Source organism: Epargyreus clarus, unplaced genomic scaffold, assembly GCF_041222505.1.
Source record: "Epargyreus clarus isolate Ecla_fem2 unplaced genomic scaffold, WU_Ecla_fem_2.2 ptg000026l, whole genome shotgun sequence".
Lineage (NCBI taxonomy): Eukaryota > Metazoa > Arthropoda > Insecta > Lepidoptera > Hesperiidae > Epargyreus > Epargyreus clarus.
In genome coordinates this window covers 11208796-11233212 of record NW_027332233.1, presented here as the reverse complement: position 1 = coordinate 11233212, position 24417 = coordinate 11208796, and the positions used below count along the sequence as shown (strand labels likewise).

At 35.1% G+C, this 24417-nt stretch overlaps 1 protein-coding gene across 3 annotated transcripts in view; it reads right to left on the bottom strand.

The window, feature by feature from the left end:
* The window catches only part of Sp1 (transcription factor Sp8), a 94400-nt gene that overhangs the window by 35399 nt on the left and 34584 nt on the right, over positions 1 to 24417 (bottom strand). Inside the window, exon 2 of one of the 3 annotated variants that reach the window (XM_073087868.1) lies at positions 2612 to 2659. The exons of 1 other annotated variant lie outside the window; for it this stretch is intronic. In XM_073087868.1, the coding sequence (XP_072943969.1) occupies positions 2612 to 2659 (48 nt within the window). Of the gene's footprint in view, positions 1 to 2611; positions 2660 to 10088; positions 10297 to 24417 lie in introns of those variants that run through there. One more of the 3 variants, XM_073087870.1, reaches the window with a different exon arrangement.

Here is a 24417-nt window from a genome sequence, read left to right as displayed (position 1 = left end):
TGAATTTTTTTTCTCGGTCAAGAATCATAATTTTTCATGATAATGCCCTAAAATTAACTGGATTCCTGGACTTTCGCGCATTAGTAAGCTACCTAATTAAAGTTAAGTGACGTTTTGTCCATTACACAAAATAAGGAGGTAAGCGCGAACTGGATAAGGTTGAGTGTTACCTAAAAAATAAAATAAACATTTACACATTTATAAATGCCGTCTACTCTAGGTACCAAAAGGTAACCTACCCGTATCTCAATAGTAGACGGCGTTTCAATAATTGTGCGTATTGATATGGTTGGTTCATAGTTAAGTAAAGCTTAAATCCAATATTTATCACACAAATAAGTCGAAAACGTTCATTGTACGGATATGACACTGGACGCATATCGACCGCGTCAAGCCGGACACTCGCGGTGGCTGTCACTTGTCAGACGCAATCAAAACAGACCAAATTGTAGTGTTAACATTATTTTTCGAGCATTTAAGTTGTCTACCAAATCCTGTACTACTTGGATGTGCTCTAGTGAAGCTTAAATCCATAATTTGCCTTGAAAATATGACGAAAAGGTTCATTGTACGGATATGACACTGGAGATATATCGAAGGTGTCAAGCCGGACACCCGCGGCGACGTCACTTGTCAGCTGACGCAGGAATTGTCACGCCCCGAGCGGTATTTTAAGCGTGGTACACGGTGAGGTAAAGATTAATTAGAATGTCTCGGCTAAGCTTAATTTTGCTCTTTTGTAGCTTGTCAGTCAAGCTTTTAATTCGTTTAAACGGTTCACGACGATATTCGAGCGAAATGTATCATAAATTGGATGTGCGAGGTTATTCAATTGAAAGAGAATGTGATGTGATTTCGATATGGTAACGGTTTTGATATCAATGAAAACATTTAAAATGTGTGATCAACAATATTAGTAGTATTGTTTACTTATGCTTATAGTAGTTTACTCAACTAAACAATTTATTTCGATATGCAACCTTAGCGTTCAGGCATCATTTTACATTAGCCGGTCACTGTTTAAGTAAGTACCTACGTTTTAATGTAACATTGGTATAATTATATATTTACTCACACATTCCACATATTTTCGGGTCGAGGTCAAATTGATTAATGGCAGAAATTCTCAAAACAGCAGACATGAGAAATTTAACATTATCATATGAGTACATGTGTTATGTACACGAAACTATTGAAATCCTAGACGTGTAACAAAGGAGTCATTAATATTGCGATTATGACTGAAAACGGAGTTTGCATTCTCACAATAGCAATAGCTAGTTGCCATAACAGAAAAGCTTCATATGGTAATAAAATCGCATTTCACAGAACACTAATGTTATTTGTTACAATGTAAACTGCTAACATTGAATCGTGCGTATATGATTTTAACGCAGGTTTAATATCGGTATGAACTATGTAAGCACGGCATAACAACGCAAATTCATCATACAGTAGATGTGAACGTTTCTTATCTGATTGTATCTAAAAATGGTTACATTGCCGATATTTGGATGGCATATTGATATGGGAAATGGTTTACTTTTATAGGAGTAGCAGATGAGCACGCAGTCCACCTGATGGTAAGTAGATACTGCCGCCCATGGACATCCATAATCAGCACTAGATAGGATTAGATATTCCTACCTGAGGTTGGCCACAGATGCGTCGCTACGCCTGAGAACTAAACTGGAACGCCTCGGAAAAGTATGTCTCCCTTACCAAACCCTTAAAACCAGAACACAGCAACGTTTAACACTGCTGTTGTGAGTTAGAAATGGGTGTGGCGGTGGTGCCGCCAGAGTCGAACCACAAAGGGTTCTACCACCCTTAAACTGAAAGATATCAGAAGCGCAGCTTGTTATCAATGTCGTTTTGGTACTTTCACTTGTACTAACACATTTGTTTTGATATATGCGTTTGCTTTTCACCTTTAAAAGTGTCTCTATATTTTTATATTTTCTTCCTTTCTACAACATTAATATATTTCAACCAATTGCGGGTCACAATCCGGGCCATACCTGAGTTACAGTAACGTAACCGCTAGATCGATCCTCGGACGTCACGTGACGCTGCGCACGCGCACGCGCATCTCGCCCCGTATCGAATGAATTACTCGCGCCTCTCAGCGCCACACAATGCCCATTTCACAGTATCATGTCGATGACGACAAATCAAAATAAATTACCGATTTCGTAATACAATTCCGTTCCGATGTCATTTGATGTCTTCGTGACAGAAAATCGCGAGTATTGTGGAAATTGTGATGCTGATATCGATATTAAGCAATTATTGGAAAAAGAACAACCTACACATATAATGTGTCTTTTGATATTTATGACTTTGGTATTGTTTTTGGTTTGACAACATATGTATCGTCGGCACCGTCGTCTCAGTGATCATTATTATAATTTTCGGCCTAATACGCTGTGTTCCGGGCTGTATCCCTTCGAGGTTCATTTATAGTGTTAATGTATCGTCTTATGTTAATTAATTAATGATTTGAGTATTAACATTTAAACTTAAATGTCCCTATTATAGAATGTACAATTTGCAGCATAATTATGCAACGTACATAGGTAGGTTTAAAACACAGGGATTAAGTACTTACTAATATCTTCATGTCCTTGTGTTCCGCGGACACGGAGTCGATACTAACCTGGAAATAGACAAAAAAACATAATGTTAATAATTAATTTATTCTCATTTTAAATATTTTCATAGGTTTATTTCTTACATTTAAAAAAAAATAAATATACAGGTAATTATGGAGGTTCACTTAAGTATAGTTATCGCCAAACCGCTCTGGGGGGCTAGCCAAGTTGACATTCTACAGTCGCTAGCGCTGTAGAAACGCTATAGAAACGCTAAAATGTATGAAATTTTCAATGATCACGTGATCAAAATAGCAAAGTAGAAAAGTCGTAGCCAAGTTACACGATAGAATAGAACGCTAGCGATTCTACAATGCCCCATGTCATTGCTTTTTTCCATACAAATGACAACCTTTGATAACATTTTGACAACCTTTTGACTTTTTTGTCAAATTTGTTAGCGAAGCGTATTCTAAGATAAATGTCATAATGAGCGATTGCGCCGACCCTGTAGAAAACATAAACGCTAATAAAATGGCGGATATTGTATCAGCTGTTTGTCACTTCACTACGCGCTATCACTGCATAATAGACTTTAATTACTTTGGATCATTTGAAAATGTATACTTTAAATGTGTTGAAATTTGAATATGGCTCTCTATAACTAGTGTATCCTAAAATATTAGAAATGAATTGCACAGCCGTTTTTCAATTTTAAACTAATATGAGCATATAATATAATAGATAGGTTAGAACTTAGAGTTATTCCAGTGCTTAAATAAAAATATTGTATCAGTTTAACTGTTTTATTGAATCACTATTAATCCTTCTCATATTAGCTTTACTTGTAACTAAACAATTTATTTAAACTTTAAAAGAAAAATATAATAATAATATCCGTATCCATTTTTTCATTATTATCTCCTGTTTCCCTGCAATCTCCCTGTCTAGGCATAAAGCTGGTGGTTATGAGGTTTAATTTGTTGGCATGACATGTATGGTATACACCCAGTGGCATACCCATTTATAATTATTGCCTCTTTGGAAGCCGCTCCTACGATGGAAGAAGATCCTGAGTAGCTCTCCTTTTGATGAGTTTAAAAGTGCGGGTGGATTTCATACGCTCACTGGCAAGCTCATTGGGGTGTCTTTATATGACGAGTATATGATTTTAGTTTATTTGGCACTCCCTCTTTCCCTGTTGTCTCTGCGGCATCAGCTATCAGGCGAAGCATTTTCGATTGGAAGCGTTGTGTGATGTCCAAGTTTGAGTTTGATGCGGTTCCCCAAAGCTAGATCCATATGACCATATTGGTTTTAGTATACTTTGTAGTAGTCAAGTTTGTTGCTGAGAGACATTCGTGCCATGAGCCAGTAAATTTTACGAAGTTTGACGTCCAAATATTATCTTTTGGTCATACGTATCCAAGTTGAAATAGGTAATTTTACACAATTTTACAAATTACATGCAATCGGTGTTACTGTCATTAGTACCATCGCTATAAACATTGTAAACAATCACCAATCACCATAGTTACCGTTCATAGACACATTATTAAGTTTAGTTTTTGCAAATAGTTTTGATTAATAAAATACATGTACTATAAAATATGGTATATTTTTTATGTTTATTATTATGTTATATTGTAATATTACTATTAAATAATTAATCATTACCATGTAGGTATTTTGGCTGGTGTAGAAACCAGACGATACTGTATTTGACGGCTTATTGATATTAAATGTGATCGCTAACCATAGACTTATCGTATATGTAGAATCCCATTTGCTAACGAATAGAATAGAAAACGAATAGAATGCAAAGTTTGTAACATGGCTAGCCCCCCTGAAGTTGTTGCGAGCAGGTGTAGTCATACAATTTACTATGGCGACGCGATTCATTTCTATATTCAGAGCGGACTAGCAGTTTTACGCGGACTATACTTACCTACTATTATATGGATTTTCACTCTAATTTACCTAAGGACGTTTACCTAAATAAATATTACCTCATACCTATACCAATATTGTGGTAGGTATCCCATATGTGGAATCGTAGCGTGTTGGAGACCGGAAGTAAACTATTAAGAAGTAAAAAGCAATCGATAACGTATAAATATTTAATTTAATTTTACATAATACCCTGACCTAAATATTCAGATTCCGAAAAACCCGATAACTCACGCAACAGTCTCACGCAAATGTAATCTCGCAAGGGCTGTGCCTTCAGCCGGCCTTCAACAAAAACTAATTAGAAAGTCCCTAAAAAGTTAATATCATAAGTCGGTAAGCGTACACACGAGCGAATTTAATTTAGAGCGTTTTTAATTACAGCTGGAGATTCGGAGCCGGTCGGTTCGGGCGCCGCGGCAAAGCCCTGTAATTATGGGGCCCGTAATTGCGGGACCCGAGTGCCCGCCGCTCGCTAGCGTCCTATGGCAATGCCACTAAAATTAGGATACTCTTTGACGGGAGTTCTAGCCGAAAAAACTTTATGAGTTCGCTAAATTAGCTCTAGATTTGGTATGGGCTTTTGTGTTTAGGTTTGTAGGTGTGTTGGTAATAGTTCATGCGATTCTATATGCTAGATTCCTAGTTTTTGTAATAGAATACCTATTATTACGTGATTTTTGAAAATCATTTAACTATTTCTGCTTTACAAACACACACAATGCCTAATGTTATTGTAAAATATATAGGTAAATATTAAGGTTTTTTTTTATAATCTAGGAGTAGCAGACGCATGCAGTCCACCTGGTGGTAAATGATTACTGCCGCCCATGGACATGTGTAATCAATCCCAGATAGGATTAGATATTCCTATCTGAGGTCGGCCACAGTTGTGCCGCTACCCCAGAGGACTAAGCTGAAACGCCTCGTAAGAGAATGTCTCCCATACCACACCCTTTAAACCAGAACACAGCTGCGTTTAACACCGCTGTTATGAGGCAGAACTATAAAGGGTTCTACCACCTTTGAACTACTTCACTTACTTAATATTCCATATTTGTCGTTTTTATTAAGTACATACAAAATGGACCCTGTCATACTTTTTGTAAGAAATGTATGAATGCGTTTTAATCAGTGGGAAAATCGAAGGAATGTGTACAACGAGGTATCGTTTCATAGCTTACCTACCTATATAGGTACATGTTTGCTCGCTAACATCTGAACTTATAAATAAAAACGTGATCATACGATGCTTGATTGATCGGCTGTGGCGTTTCCTACAAAACCACAGACAATTATGTACTTATGTTAATGATATACACAGAAATACTAATGAAATCATAACTGTATACATGCGTACAACTCTACCTAGTACTTTACGATTGTTACGGACCGAGCAAATGCTTAATTCTCTATAATTACGAAGATAACTCGCATTTGTAATCGCTACGTGCTACTGAATACTGGTCACTGTTGTGTTGCATATTAGAAGAATTAAAATGTCTACAATGTAAAGATAAATAAAAATGTAGCTGCTTAGCGCATTTCAAAAATCTGCAACATTTCTTCCATTTACTATTTATTATTCAGCTTACGATATAAGCGAATACTTTTACACACGCTTACACAACCGATTTAATTCCTAAGGTAAATTATGAAGCCTGTCTCAAGCTTTTGATTTCATATTTTCGTCTACCGTCTGATACCAATACTTTAATTTCTCCGTATTGAGAAATAAATGAAACTATTTCACTGTTCACATCTTATTGTCACACTTGGATCATGCGTGTACGATTGTACAATTATAGGTACAGTTTTTACATAATAAGATATTGATGGCACAATCAAAACACTCCAGGTACTACTCATTGTATGACATTGAAGATTACTATATATAGGTACTATATAGGAGACCTACATACCTGAAAGTTCTTTATTAATATTCTTAAAGGTTCGTGAAGTCTACCAATTCACACTTGGCTAGCGCAGTAGACTATGACCTAAACCTCTCTCACTCTGAGAGGAGGTTAGTGTCCAGCAGCGGGACAATAATAGCATGACGACACTTCAATATCAATTTAAAATACTCAAAATAACTGCAAAGAAAAACAACGCTATCTAGAACGTAAGGTATACGCTGTACAAATGCACATAAAATTAACCATACTACTATTAAAAAGCACTCAAATAAAATAGTATAATTGTTCTGAATGCAATCCACTCTTCTATCTACAGTTTAAAAGGATTGTATTTAATTACGATGACTGGCTGGTCGGGACCCGAAAAATATTTTTAGCCTGCATTATGATAATTACACTTACGGTCAATGGCTAATACTCGTAGTAAACCGTTTGTATACTGTTTGAATTTACTCAAGATAGTGTCAGATTTAACATACCCACTTGAATATATCATGCTCCGTGAAATAATTACTACCTACACGTAGGTATATAAATTTGATTCCAAAAACTCATACGCAGAATTTACACGAGTTTAATCGTGCGATGTACTAATATTTAAACGCGAGAGTTTGTGAGAATGGATAAATGTTTGTTACTCGTTCACGTATAAAATACTTATCAGATTATGTTGAAATTTAGCGCACAGATATATTATGATCTAGGTAAACAGTTAGGATATTTTTTATAATGGTAAATGAGGCCCACGCGATTGAAGCCGCGCTTAAAATCTAGTATTGAAGTACAATTTAAACCTTTCTTTATAGCTATATACGATTTAGCTAAAATACAAATTGTATAAAGATAGGCCTAAGAATTAATCATAGATAAATTTTATGTAAGTAACCTTTTTTCTAAAAATAGGTATAGCTCGTGAGGCAAGTACCTAGGTGTAGTACTAGTAGAAGGACGTTATTGTTGATGATGATGAAAAACGATTAGAAATCTTAATGATTTCTATAAACTAAACAACATTGTAGTTCAGTTGTGACCGGAAACCATTGCGAGTACAGATGGCATGACAGATAGCGAAACATGCACTCTGCATGAACGACAAAGTGACATCTGTAGAATTATTTTCGAATCTATGCGAGTCTCTAGAACGGTAGCTATGTTTATGCGTTATGCTGGGGTGGGCAGATATGTGTTACATGCTTTTTAATTTAACTTAGTTTTTATGTCCATCAATGCTGTATTCAGTCAGATCAATGACTATATTCAGTTAGATTGAATCAAGAACCGTCGGTAAGTCGATACGGCAATCAATAATGTGACAGTCGTCATCTAAATCTATAGAAAAAGTATTAGGTATATGAAAATTAAACCTTATATCAATTTGCATTTTGTAATTTATACATTATTGGATAGCAATGTAGGTTTTCGTATGATTAATCATAATACAACATTTCGTGAAAACTTGCAAACAAATTCCATAAACATAAAATTGTCTTCGTGAAATCAGATTAAAATGTGCTTACGCGAAAAAAGTGAAATATAATTATGATTGTACAAAATGAAATGAATAAACCAATAAATACAATAACTGTGTCCTTCATTCCTTCACAATAAAATGAACGCGAGCCCAGTTCATTGTCGGAGAGTGTGACGAGGCGACCGCGGGAGGTGTTTGTCCGTAATCACACATATAATCACACCAATTAAATATTTTTATTCCCATTCTACCTTTGTTAGTATCGAGGAGTGCCTTTGTTGGCTCATTTCGGTACAAGATTTTATTATTCAGTATTTTTTGTATGAACCGTTGCGCGGTTTTTGTTTCGCTTGTTTCGTCTTGTGTTTCGAGCAGAAACTTCAAGTAATTGTAATGCTGACTTAAGTTATTCAAAAACTAATTAAACTATTCATAATAAATAAAAAGGTTGTTTAAAGTATTCTAGTACAAACTCTTTGCTATTTTATATAAGTAGAAAGACAATAAAAAGGCTTAATTATCATTAAATAAGTTAATATAATACGCTGTGCCTGACAAAGGCGTGAATCACAAATGGAACTTCCATTTGCGATTTTTGTGGATTAGGTATGGGAACGCTATGGAATTTTGCGGGGGCTAAGATATACAGTTTTAAAAATAAATGATTAAACAATACAATTATTTTTGTGGTTGCTTGTAAACATAGCAATTGTTCACAATTATGTTTGTTCTATTTTGCCCTTTTTATTATTGGCCCGTTTGATCCCAGATGTGTATGTGTATTGTAAGCTTTTTTATAAGACGTCCTTTGTATGGGCAATAATAAAAGACTAATTTGTAAAAGACAGCAGAATTATTTTGTTAACAAAGTATAAAATAATATTAAATTGTACGGTTATATTTTAGAAACAACAAAAATTATGATTAGGAAAATAATCGTATTCATTAAATCAAATTACTGTCTTTTGCCTTTGTTTTAAAATTAACCCATTTTAAAACACATTGGTGATATACTGAGAAATGTTTAAAAATAATATATAAAATTTTCAAATAAAAACGTAACTTCATGCGCTTATTTAAATTTAAAATCAATGTAAAGATGATTGAAGATTGAATGAATAGATTGAAAGATAAAAATAAACTACCATACAGGAAAGTTTGTGTTCTTTAGATTCAGAGCAATTCTATTAAATCTAAAAAAATGTATTATTTTAGGAAATAAAGAGTAAACGGTTTTTTTTAATATTGATTGCCGTAAATGTCATGTCATTGTTGTCATTGTCATGTTTAAATATATTACCTCAATTGAATTTTAAATAATGTTTACCATGTTTACAATATATTTACCAAGTACAATTTAAATTTTGTATCATTTATTATAAGTTGTTTTATTAAAAAAAACGTTATTTATTGCGACGGGATAGAGTCTTCAAACTCAAAACGTGACAATTATAATAATTAATTCTTGACAAATTGTGCCTTTTTAATTAATTTACTGTTCACTTATGAATTGCAATACTTTGTGGCTGTTTTCTGTTTGATTAATATCGATTTTTTATAAGCGAAGGTGAATTGCTGTAATTAATCAAGGGAGATTGCAATCGTCGATAAGACGTGATCGATATTTTATAAGTGACAGGCTCGGGAACAATTATGTGCGGTGCGCGTGGAATACTGACCAGCCAGTAACAAGCTCACAAAGAATGTTGGTTTGAGACCTATTTATTATAAGATTATTACAAGATCTATCTCAAGGCTAGAGGCTATTAACGTGGTGCACCAATGATTAAACATTAATCCCTAGTAAAAACTAGAAGGCAAGCGTTATAAGAAACACCAATTCTAATTAGAATTTTCACGTATTTTTGTAAAACTAAAAAATATTTTTGCTAATGTAGGCAATTATGTTTAAACACAAAATTAATGCAAAACATTCGATATTAAATATATGAGTGGTATTTTCAAAAGAAATTCATTTTAAAATATAATATTAAGTATATAAATTATATAAGCGCAAAAAAATAAAAATATTTAATAAATTGAATTAAATTTCTAAACGCTTAGAAAACCACAAAATTTTTGATCGATGATTACGTCTACCTACTCGTATTTTATTATCAAATTATCAATTTTTAGATTTTACTCAAAATTTACCTCGCTGAAGTGATTATTGTTGACATTATGGGGCACGGGGTACGAGCCCCCGGGCTGCTGGTAGTACGCACAGTTCATGTCAACAGCCCATCAGTCCGGTCACTGCACGTCACACGCGTTCCGAATTTTCCGAAAGAAAATTCACGGAGCAATTATCTCGTAACGAATCGATGCACGACGAATCTCGCCTACTAATTGTAGGGTTCTGGCGCGGAGTGCGCTCGCTCGCTCGCCGTCCCGCTCTACCACTGTTTGTTTACGCGGGGCGGCGACGCAGGGCGGCCGTTGGGCGGGACGGGAACGTATCGCACGCAAAACTAATATAACGATAACGCACGCTTGCGTTACGGCTCTAATCGAAGCTTGGCTAAGTGACTTGATATAAGACGTTATGTCTTTGTTATTTGTTGTCAGATTTATCATTATTCTTAGCTATAGAAACAGAGGCATTAACATAGAGCGACCCCATTAACTTAACTAGTAATAACGGAAAAGACTAGTATAGTAAAAGAAACGGCTTTTCCACGATCTTATTGTCGATGTTTGATAAAAATTATTTACATGAGAAAAATATTTACGAAGACAGTATTAATTATACATAACAAGCTTAAAAGCCGCGAAATAGTCTAACAAAAACATGCATAGATTATTTGAAAATCAGTACTACTTTTTATTTACCCGATACCTTTCCCTTTATAACTAAGGACAATGCGATTGAGTAATTCACACTAACATAATAGCTACATAATGGGTATAGACGTATTGTGAACATAACCGAAGCTCCATAGGACCATAGCAAAGGGCTGAGAAGCCTGGAAACGGGAGTAACAATGTGCGCATGTGCGCGGCGGGAGCGTCGCCGGCGCAGCGCAGATTACAATAATTACGCACACGCGCCGCGCCCAGCGCCACCTATAATAACTATCATTTGCGCATGTTATTCTATATCCTACAAAACGCCCGCCTATCGTAGACGACATCTACGCTTTGTTGTTACAATAGTAGAATAGTACGATTGTGTAGGTCCAAAGATTTGTAATTATTGTCGCTGTTTCTATGTGGCGCATGCTACTGTTGGGTTGAAGAATGGGTCATTATTGCTAGAATGGTGTATTTTTTTTTAATGTTTATACCTAGCGATAAGGCAGACGGGCTAACTGGTGGAAAGTAGTCACCGTCGCCTATGGACATTTACAACACCAGAGGAGTCGCCAATGCATCGCCGGCTTCGTGTGAGAACTCTTTTTGCACCCTTTTTGTTAGTAGATAAAAGTCTCATAACACATCTTTGGTATGTAATGACTTTAAAACTTACATATTTTTACGAACATATAGTTCAACTAACATGGATATTGCACATGTCTAATCAACTCCAGATAAGGTCAGTGTCCTACCTAAGGTAAGCAATAGATGTGTTTCCAATTCTTAAGAACTAAGTTGGAACATTATTGATAAGTAGCTAAATATGCCTTCCTTGCCACACCTTTCAAACACTAACACAGAAGAGCTTAACACTGCCGTTATTAGGCAGAAATATAATAGACCTTCAAACGCTTTTTATGTCACTTCGCGTACATAAGAATAATCAAAGACGTGTGGTGTGTGAGACCGATTTTTTCATATTCATTACAAAATTATTAATCTCCACAAAAACTAAGTAGATACAATAACATCTGTTACTATATCATATGACCAGATTTCGCGTGATACGAGTATCTAAAGGAAAGTGCATCCTGTCATACGAGCCGTATCCGCCCTCACACGGATTGCTTATAAAAAATGGACCAATTTTTATAATAGTCCACGTAACGATCCTGATGTACTTTATTACAAACCGGAAACATTTATAACCTTTTTGTGGCGAAAAAATACTTACTTTCATTAAACTTCTGTCCAAATTGTGGGATTGTAACAGCTGGTGCCTAATAGAATAGTTTGAATCAAAAGGACAATGCCCATGAAAGTATGGACCGCCGTCCAGATTTGCATCAAATTGAAACTTGTTGTGGACGATGTATAATTAACCAAATACTACCACCAATAATTATTTTTTAGATCAGCACCCGGGTTCTGAAGTTATTTACCAAAATGTTACATAACCTTAAAATCGAAAATATCCGACGATAGATTGATGGTCGGTTTTAACTGATAGTAGGTACCTATAATGTAGTTCGATTAACATATTCCATTTACTTTTAAAGGTAGTAGGTAAAAAAACCTAAAATAATCCTAAAAACCTTAAAATAATGAATTCCCAGTATAAAATACCGCCATTTTAATTTTTAAGAACAACAATCAACATTTCGTCTTATTTTATCTTAAATGGAATCCCCTGTTCAAAGAAAGTATTCTGATCGACAAATTATGTAAAAAAATCAAAAAATAATTTTAATATTACTTTCATTTTGACGCATGAGAAAAATCAGTACCAAGAATGGGCATTCTCCTTTAGTAAATGAATTAAAATTAATGTGTTAGACAATAAGTTTAATTGAAGAATGCGAACATTGCTTTTTATTTAATGGAAACTTTGTATTGTTGGGTTTTAATTTAAGAAATACTCGTGAACACTTACTCGTTGGTATAATTAAGACTAGAAAAATAAATTCAGTAGTACGAAGTCGTACATAAATCATGAGCATTGATGGCCTTTACATGTGATCACATTAAAGGTCATATTTAAGCAAGAAAAAAACCTGAATTTCATCATGCAAACACTTCATGTATATACTTATTGCAGTGATAGCCTAGTGGTTAAGGAACACGCCCTCTCGATCGAGGGGTCCGAGGTTCAAATCCCAGGCACGCACCTCTGATTTTCAAATTTATGTGCGTATTAGAAATTAATTATCACTTGCTTAAACGGTGAAGGAAAACATCGTGAGGAAACCTGCCTACCTGAGAGATTTATAATAAAAAAAAATCTTAAAGGTATGTGAAGTCTACCAATACGCACTTGGCCAGCGCGGTGGACAATGGCCTGATCCTTCTCATTCTGAGAGGAGACCCGTGCCCAGCAGTGGGACAGTAATGGGTTGATGATGATGATGATGATGAAATAGAAATAATTGTCTATTATATTTATAACATCAAATATGTTCTAGTAAATAATTTGTTCATTGTAATGTTAAGCATATTTATTATTTTATAAAATAATATATAATAAAATATAAATAATAAAATTTATAGTGTGATTGAATTCATGTCATGATCATTATACGGGTCAAAATGTGCTAATTCTATAAAACAACTTACACTCAATTTCTGAAACGAATGTGTTACAAAATACGAAACCTTGTTACATTTTATTCATATTTGTTATTGTATTCATTCATTGCTTTAACAAGATTGAATAAAACCAGGCGTAACCTTACATTGTTGTATCGACTATGCGCTGGGCGGCTGGGCGGGGTGAGGGCGGAATCGCCAGATGCGCACGCGACATATCGCATGCTTGTTACCATTCAAACTATTGAAACATTCGCTATTAATAATTGTAATTGGAAAATTGAGATTGTTTTTTCTGAAGTGATTGAGACAAATTGTTTTTTTTTACAATCTGTTTTATGTTAATTAAATTGTTTCATTTACTTATTGAATGTTATAGAGAATTATAAATAGTTGAAATCATGCAAATGTCAATTGTCCTGAAAGTTTTTGTAGATATACCCATGTTCGCCGTATTTAAATATGTAGGTAACTATAAATTACGATACTTTCGGACAATAAAAGTGTGAAAATACGTCGGCCTCACGCGGTCTGCTTGTTTGGTATGTAGATATCAGCCAAGTATTATACTTATGAAAACAAAGAAACCAAATCAAATCAAATCAATTTTTTTTATTCAAAATAGGTTCTTTACAGAGCACTTTTTGAATGTCAATACAACTACCACCACTTCACAAGGTGTTTCGTTATGGAGAAGAAGAAAATAAATAAATTCGCACTTAAGTATAATATCTAGTCTTTATTCAAGAGTAGATATTATTATATGTGTAGCTCTTAAATAAGATAACCGCACACATTTATACTCTCATACCTACTATTCCCAGCATCTGTACTTATACGACACAATGTAGCGAGTGTTACCCTCCAAGTGGCCGTTTGCACAAAGCTCGCAAGGGGCTATAGAAGGGGTGCAATGTTTCCGGTTGCAATCTTACACCTACTTCCGCTCAGCGTAGGTATGCTCGGAATCGCATTTCGTGCAATCTGTTCTAAATCTGTGTAGTGCTATCTACACATAAATGAATAGTGTCTGTGTGTTATATCATAAATAACTGCTATACTTATTTGCTTTTATTGATTCTTTCTTTTAAACTAGTATATAGGAATTAATCATAGTATACCTAGTATTTTTTATAAAATAGGAGTAGCAGACGAGCATACAGTCCACCTGATGGTAAATGGCTACTGCCGCCCATGGACATGTAATCAACCCCAGATAGGATTAGATATTCCTACCTGAGGTCAGCCACAGATGCGCCACTACTCCTGAGGACTGAGCTAGAACGCCTCGAAAAAGTCCGTCTCTCTTACCACACCCTTCAAACTGAAATACAGCAGCGCCTAACACTGCTGTTATTAGGTAGAAATAGGTGTGGTGGTGGTGCCGCCGGAGTCGAACCACAAAGGATTCTACCACCTTCAAATAGTAAATTTATTTATTATTATCCACCAGTCAAAATGAAATTGAATTATGTGTTGTCTTAACTATAAGATGTTTAATATAGGTATTAACACAACAGATAAAAGTCGTGTTTTTCACTTGTTAAAATTACCTTCTAATAAAAGTAAAAGACAACATCAATGGATATAAAATCAACGGTTCTATTCTTCCTCTTCATATTTTGTAAAATATTTAATGAAAAAGTATTATTAACGTTTTTCTATCTAAACAATGCCTAATGATAATGATCACGCAATCGTAATACAAACTTTAGATGTCTATCTCCTTTTCTCTCTACCTAGTTACAAATACAGTAACAATAATACTTACTTATTTTGTCTCCACAAAGGGGATAAGATAATAATATATTCTAAGCGTACATATAAATAAAGTAACTTAGGTACATCATAATTGAAATGATAAAAATGCATTAATTTATGTTAACGGTTAATTTGTATTATTTTTATTTATATTTATTTTAATTAAAGTTGAGCTGACAACAATTCCTTATGTCTTATTGAAAATTATACACTTACAAACATTTGGCATTGAAATATAAAGTAGTTTTTACTATAATCGAATTTTCTAATGAAATTGAATAAATTTTACGCATTCTTCTTTGCAACATAATACCGCACGTGTAGTTATATCTTACATTTCAACCATGGGAACTAACGTCCCACGGAAGCTTATTATCAAAACTGGACATATTTCAATATTTAATATTTGATTTTATCTGGCCAGCGATAATCTGCACTGGAAACATTGTTCAAATTTCAGTCACAACACGTGTGATCCTTTTTGATACGAGTGCATTGTCGGGAACCCGCTTAGCCCCATTCATCCCTGTTTCAATGGATTTCAAAGGGACATTTGACGATCGTTTCCTATGCAAAATTTCGCTTAATCCCGGAATAAAGGTGTGCATTTGAATGCTTCCGCTGGCTGAAAGCAAGTGTCGTTCACAAAAGCCGGTGGAGATGTTCATTTGACGACGATATAGATGTTCCTTACTGTTTACAGCATAATAGGATTAACAGAATATTCAATAATGCTAAGAAGTGTCTAACATTTTATCGAATATTTCATTGGAGTACTGTGAAAGAAAAAATTGGAGTACCACTTTTGTTGGATTTTGTAGGTATATTTCAAAAGTACAAATATTTTCTTCTAATAATGTAAAATTTTAGTTTCATTTGCTCCATGATAGCAACCCCAAAAAATGAAATTATGCACGGCAATACATATTACCAGATTAATAGTGCTAATATTTAAAATAAAAAACCTTTCAGCTTAATTCATCTTGCCTTATAAACATTTTAGTTCTGCAAAAGCATCTACTCCGTACCTATCTATAGGTATTTATCTTATTCCGAAATTATATTTAGGTATCTTTATTTGCCGAAACCATTAAAAGTCGACGTGTAAATTGTCCTATTTACCTATACATGAGTATGCACAAACACCTTAAAATTTCGTTCAACATGTTCATACAAGTATAATGTAAAATCAGCTCATAAAGCGCTACACTAACTGGACTCGGACAAGCAGCGCGTCATTCGCGACAGCGCTGCAACGCGCCAAACAACAAAATAAACCAGCAAACCCGCGTAATAATGGTGTTTCCACCCTATAACAATAACTACGTAATAGTCAAGAGCTTTTACGAGCTTTTGTGAGCTTGTCGAAGCTTCTACTCGTTTTTTCCGATGAATGCGCTTCGCTGCACTTACGTAGACCACTTTACGACTGAAATATTTTATTGAATACTTACTCCGTATGAGATTGTATTGACAAAACGTTGCTTTTGGTTTTTACACATTGTTGGTAAGTTAAAACACTTTCCCTTGTTAAACAAAAGATTAATATTAAAAACTGAAGGTGGTAGTACCCATTGTGGTTTGACTCCGGCGGCACCACCGCCACACCTATTTCTACCTAATACCAGCAGTGTTAGGCGCTGCTGTGTTCCGTTTTAAAGGGTGTGGTAAGGGAGACATCCTTTTCCGAGGCGTTCTAGCTTAGTCCTCAGGGGTAGCGGCGCATCTGTGGCCGACCTCAGGTAGGAATATCTAATTCTATCTGGGGTTGATAACAGATATCCATGGGCGGCAGTAGCCACTTTCCATCAGGTGGACTGCATGCTCGTCTGCTACTCCTACATTATAAAAAAAAAACTGCTTTCACCTCCAAATAAATACTTTTAACAGATATTTCAGAGTAACTAGGCATTAAGTAATTTTTAATTATTGAGAGTATAATGATGAAGTTTCAGTTAAAACATGTTATTATAATTATTTATAGCCACATAAAAATATTTACAACGATCAAAGGTAAATGACACTAGCGTAATAACGCTTCTAAATCTAAGCATTTATTTCAACTAGAGATGATTCCGAGATAAAGTGGCCGCGTCGCCGCGTATAGATGCTGTGTTGTTGAGATAAAATTAATAGCAGCTATTAAACCGCGAAACACTCTGAGGAAGACTTCATTAATTTTCCGCAACGGACTACGCCTCTTAATGCTCGAGATGGCCCGGCGATAGATTTATTAATTATTAATCATTTTGTAGCTATTTTCTGAAAGCATTCCGCAATTTCGAGACGCACCAAACCTCTTAGTATGTACAAACTTACGTGTGAATTGAATATGTACGTTAAAGAAAGGCATGGAAGACTTTAGAGGGTAGGATTGGTAGAATAAAGAGGGGAGAGTAGGTGGATAGCCGTTATAAATCAAGATGTTATCACCAGCAACGGCCGATATCAAAGGGTAAGTCGCCGGCTTTTATCGGTGTATGGGTCTCACCTTGATTACATCAGGTATATCGGCAGAATTAGGCGCACTCAAATTTCTCATGCGAATACCCACCTACTTTCCAATTGCATATGCATAATAATGCATTTAGAGAGTTTTAACTAGTTCTTCAAAGCACCGTACATGAAGAGCATTAATTATTATCTATACTTAAAATTCTTATTACACGAATAAAACAACGCATGACGTAAGAACACGGTATGTGGAACGCTACTCTCACAATGCCATTTTTCACTGCTACGGATTAAATCTCACAAAGGCAATAAAATCAAAGATTCGAAAACGCATAATTACACACTAAACCGTATAATTTGAGAGTCATTCATTAAAATTCAACTAAAGATGAGAACAACAAAGTTCTCGAGGAATCACAAATCAAACGCAACTCGGCGATGGCCGGGGGCGTCGTAAATCAGAGGCGCGCTTAGACCTTCTTAGCTTTTCTAGATAAAGATTTATCCCGTAATAACATGTTGCTTTTCAGTAAATCAACCGCCGAATTATCCGGTAGAGGAGCAATGATTAATCGATGGAGCTGCCGAAGTAATGACGGGAGGATAGCACGACGCACGCCATGGAAATATTGCACCGCCACTGCGCTTAGTCTACGGGCACGATCTAGGGTACTGAGGACGCTATAATAAGATCAATTTTATCTATTAAAAGTATAGAAGATACTGCGCACATCTACCGTTCCGATAATCTATATTTGAACGCAATTTATAAGTTTGTGTGTGTATTTAACGTGTACCTACAACTACAGACTTAGGTATATGTTTAGGTACTGTTTGTTCATTTGCTTAAATAAAACTGGAAATGTAATGAATAATAATGAACCAATCTGTGCAATTTAAGCATTACAATAAGATATTGGCCACATTTTACAGTAAATTTTTAATCTAACTTAATGTTCGTACATAAAGATTTTATAGTTACAACCTGAAATAGATACACGATTAAACCATATAATTACTTGCTTCCTGATCTATTGCCGTGTAACTGTTTTCGGATGAATTTTAATTAAACACAGTCTTTAATTAAATTTATACGCGGGGAATGATATTTCATAAAAATAAAATATATTCGTAGTGCACCTAGGAAGTCTTTATTAAGATTGCGACTGCAAAGAGGCGGGGCCGTCCACTTGTTGGGTATTTGAATAATCGCCGCATTACCAGATAGCATTATATACGATCAAATAAGCGAAGTAACATTGTAATATGATTATTTATGCAGTGTACGCGAGACGTTACAAATATTAATATCATTCAATTTCGTCATCGAGTTTTAATGTGGCCACTTGCAGCTCTCTAAAATGATTATATAGGTATCTATGTAGTTGAAGACGAATAAAATATATTTGGCGTAATTGATTATATTACAAGATATCGATGCTATAACAGTGTGATAAGGAAAACATATTGATACGAGTCATGGGGCACTGGCGGATCCAGGGAAAAGGCTAAACCAAAGGTTTCAAGCCAAGTTTAAAGTATAGCCTTTCTGTTTCGCCGCCTTATTCTTAAGCAGGCAACTCAAGCTGGATCAAGCCACTCTCAAATGAAAATTCTGGTTTTGATAATCAGACATTCAACTTTAACAGCTCGTTTTTGACCTCTTGATTCGTGAATTTTCTTTTATGTAAATATAACGCTAAATCTATTAAGCCGAAAAGGAGAGTCTTCCCCAATCAATTTCGTAGTTGTCTTCTCAAATATGTTTCAAATATCAGATATTATGATTATAGTCCATAACGACAAATTGTGTACAAATTTACACTTCCTGTACCATTATTTTATCTTGCATTCAAAATATCAGCTATTATTTAAAACTGGCAAGTAATAATTAAATTGTCATAGATAACTGCCATAAATGATGTCCAAATTAATCTTAAGCGTATCACAAATGTGATAATAACTGACCAACAATAATAATATATTGAAATGGGACCAAATTGGGACAGTGATATTTATACGCAAGAATATAAAATGATACGCACGCCTTTCCTATCTTTGATGATGCTTATACAATTAATTTTTATTTTGGTTTTATAGTAAACAATGTAAGGTCATTCAATTATCGAGATCGCCTTCGAATAATACCACTCCCATTCTCCATTAAGAAAAAAAAAAAAAAACGCTTTCTACACTCACAGCCCCACACTAGGATTCCCTGTATCGTGGGTGCTATGGACACACACAGAAACAAATACACCCAGACCCAGAAACAGAAATCTAAATTCATCATTTAGAAATCTGTCTGGCCGGGGATCGAACCCGGGACCCTCTGCGCGTCAGACCGGCATGGTGACCGCTCCACCACGCGGGTCGTCAAGCGAGCTTGAATCTAGAAGATGTGTGTAGTAAATTGTCCTCCGAATTTGTTCATCATATCATCAAAGTTCATAGCTAAGCTCAGTAATTAGAATAAAACTTAAAAAAAATGGCCAATTTCTAACAATGAACATACACAGGATTTTAATTTAGTCCACGGGAAGCTAAAAGTATTTATCTATGATACACATATTACAAGAAATTGATTCCAAACACACAAATATTCATAAAATATAATTACGTTTGATAAAAACGTAAGGGCTATATCTGCATGCCTATTAGCTACTTCTATTAGACAAAAAAGAGAAGAAATCCCATACATTCCCACAAATCATCAGGATCCAAGAATTTGCACTTCCACCTCATTGGTCATATTTTAACGATAATGATGGTAAGCGAGCGTGATAATAATTGTTATTAATATGATCCAGATCTGCTATTATTTTATAATTGAGGGCTTTTGGGCAAAACCCTGCAATTATAAGGAGAGCCCGGAGGCAAACGAACAACATGCAACGTTTTTGCTCCTCCAAATTGTTCCATCTAAATGTGGATAGGCCTTTTTAACATCAAGATGTCAAGTCCTTAGGATTTTGAGAAAGTCAATATATGTAAACGTCATGAATTGTCAATGTACAATAGATAAATATGTTTACTTCTTAGGTGTCCACTATATAATGTAGTTTTCTACCATAACTAGTCCCTCTCGAAGATGAAGATGATTTCGAAGATCCACTAGCTGTTGAATCATGCTGGCCAAATTTGAAATAACTTAAATATAAATTAAAGTTTTTACAAAACTTTTGATATGAAATTTGATGTGACTGAAAAATTAACGAAAATTTATTAATGACATTGTTTTTAGAGTTCCTAAATCCGTCGCGATCGTATGATTAGCCGTCGGGTCTTTAATCGGGCTGAAATCTATACGCCGTAATCCTGAGTCCTGAGAAAGATTCATTATTTATTATGAATATTAGTCAATTTTTATTTAGTCAAAAAAGCGGGCAGCGACGGCCGGGCCGAGCGGCCGTACGCAATTAACTGAACCAACCCTGTAATTATGGCCAGTAAATTTCTGGACGCGTCCAAGTTGTTCGCGTATATTGTTCTATCTATTCGGTTTCGGGATTAGCTCGCTAACTCTCATCTGATCGTGTTTCTTTTTGTAGAACAAACTAGTTTGTGAATGAACTAGGTTTTATAATGAATCTATGACCGTCTAGGTAGGTTTTGTAAGCTGAATGATAGACACGAGTTTTTTTACTATAAGACGAAGCTTACAGTATAATGCTTTTGTTTCGACATGTTGTTGCTATGACACAGTAATAAGTTTCAATGATCATACTACCGAAGATATAAATAACTCCCAAATACCAAATAAGAGTCGTAAGCTGTAGTGTTGCTTTCATAGACACATATCTCATGATAATGGGAGTATAATACGATTATCAGTTACTTTAACGTTCTAAAAATCTGTTTCGTTATGACCACTTAACATCCGACCAGTACTTTTTCCTATTTCTATGAAAAAAGTCAGACTGCATAGCACCGTCAATATACCTTCACATTTTCTGTCCTTGTCCTTTCCACCTTTCATTTGTCTAAATACCCCAATTGTATCTTCACGCACCAGACAACTACTAAAATAATGTGGGTTTAATCTGAGTTTACCATCGCCATAAAGAAAATATAATTAAGTTTTCTACTTAGATAAATTTCATCAGCTAGTTCAAACGGCTAAATTATGGTAATTATTTCACGTTAATTTCGTTTATAATAACGAATATATCCTGTGGGTGGTATTATTAGTGCAGTTACAAATAAGCAGGTGTAAAATGTTACATGTCATTTCTATCATATTCTAAGCAAGTTGTACGTATAATGTGGTATTTTTAACTTAAGTAGTATCGGGTTAGGTGAACTAAACATGTTCTTAGGTGGTCACTTTTTCTATGATTAAAGTAGGTAAACGAGCATCCACTAAACATCAGGTATACCTTTATACCTGATGTTTAGTGGATGTTTACCCCCCCCCCCCCTTTGCCCCCTTTTGATCCGTTTTGCCCCTCCTAAAGACTAAGTGTTGACTCACGTGACCGTGAAAGATTGACTCACGTGTAAGTCATTGGGTATCCTTATCGTTCCACTGAAATTCAAGCATAGGTGGCATCTTTCCGGTGCAACCGTATTACTACCACCCTTCCACTGCCTCTCATTGACTTATGTAGTTAATTCAATTCTTATTTTTTTTTATTTATTTAATAAGTTTTTGTACACAAAAAAAGATAATAATACAGAAGAGATAGAAATGATTTACAAAGGATTACACTCGAACCACAAAATATGTATTCTACAGAATTGTTTTTTATAACGCAGAAATGAACATTAATTATGCCCACACGCAACTCCAAAAGATTTCTACCACCTTGAGAATTTACAAATAACATTACCAATGGACCTAATTTCAAATATGAAAGCAACCTACACAATTGTAAATCGTCTGTCAAATTTGTTTTTGTTTATACATATCGTTACATGATACTTGTCAGGATATTAGTAATATCGAGGCTGCACGATCTCTGACCCCTATTCATTCACAATCAGTCGTGTCGTGACATAGTCGTGTCGTTGTCGTGTTCCGTGGCTCGGAGACACAATGGAATTCCCGTCATGAGTCGGCAAAACGCGACCATTCATGCTACACACGCTCGCCTACGCTACAAATTAGTAAACAGCTTAGACATCCTATAGTTAGTTCACCTATGACACCATGTTATACTAATATGGTATCTTGTTCATTCCAAGAAACAATTGCGAGAGATTCTGAGAAAAAGTGATCGCAAATCTTCGCAAAGTTTTTCCCGATTTATAAAAAAATTTATAAGTACTTTAAGCCAAATAATATACGAATAGATAACATTATAAATATCAAAAAGCACGGAGTGCGTTATCAAATTCCGTTTTATAAATTACATATTATTTCGTAAATCAAAAGTCTAGTGTAAAAAATATTGAACTTAAGTTCCAAAACAGTATCGGCTATTTATCTATTCAGTTCTTATATATTATATATACATTTTACGCAATAAGGGGCTTTTTCTATTAGTTGGTAACCCCGTATAACCATAGATAAACAACTTTATAGTTTATCATATGTTTTCTGTAAGTAGGCAATGTTGTTTTATTATTCCGAAGTTGGCGTTAAAACTTTATTTAATACGAACACAAAATTGTACCAGCCCGATCATTATAACTTATGACGTTATTATTTCAACTTGAAATCCGAATCAAACTGGTTTCTGAAGAATGTGAAGAAAAAGAGTACGAGTCTCGGGGCCGGTAAAAGCGCGCGAATGGCGACCTGCGACCCGCAATTTGCATACAATGGCCGCGTGGGCTCGGACCGGCCCGTACATTATGTGACCGTACATGTGGTAAATAAATCTACTTGATTTTATTGAAATATGTGTATTGAGTGAATTAATAGTGGAAATATACGTCTTAGTTTAAAAAGAAATTATTACATGGTCTTTGTTTTAGTTGTGTAGATGTACTTTCTATTCTCGTTCTTGTCCATATTGTCAGTCACGACAACATAAGGAACGTCTTATCAAGTGTTAGTCAATTTTAATGTCTTCTTTTCTTTAGAGATGGTAGAGATTTTCATGTTTCCACTGCAGTGACGCTACTTCTGGACTTATGTTCAACTGAAGGTATAACAGAGTCACTTACAAAAGGCGTTCCAACTTCGCCGTATGGAGTAACAATGATGCGGATGAAGGCAAGCAATCTAATATTTATTGGGTCGGTTATTTATAGTGTACTTATATATTTCTAATGCTACGAGTACCACCATGCATCATCAACTTGCCATCGGGCGGATTGCAAGCTTATTCACTATTTAATTTAATATGTAATTATATTTTTGCCACCGGCTCCGCTTGCTGTAACCCCGTTCAAAGTTGTTTAAATCTTAAGTAGTAATATAAGATACCTACCCATTAGAATTATCACTAAAAACTGCAAACCAATACCTATTCCACGTCTAAAAATCCATATAATATTAACTTGTACGATCTAAGAACAACAAAACCGCAGTGGGCGGTTCAATGTGGCATGTTTATTTCAATCGGCAATTTTTCAACCGGTATGTACTGCAATGCAGTTGCCCGGGAGATTTATTGCGAAGTTCCCTCGCACTCGAATCAAACGGCTTGATTAATGAGCGATCTATTTACTGCTCTGTACGCGAATCTATGTCCAGTATAGCACGATGGTGAAAAACTCGGATGGAAGCGTATATAAGTTGGTATGGACGACCTATTTTGTTTTGGGATTGTTGTGTTCAATCCCTCGATGTTATATTTTATAATTTCATTATGAGTGAATCGTGGTAGAGAACTTTGGGGACTCTGGAGGTACCACTGTACACCTATTCTGTCTAACAGCTGTGCAGCACTGCTGTGTTCTGTTTGAAGGGTGTGGTAAGTCCTCAGGGTCGTCG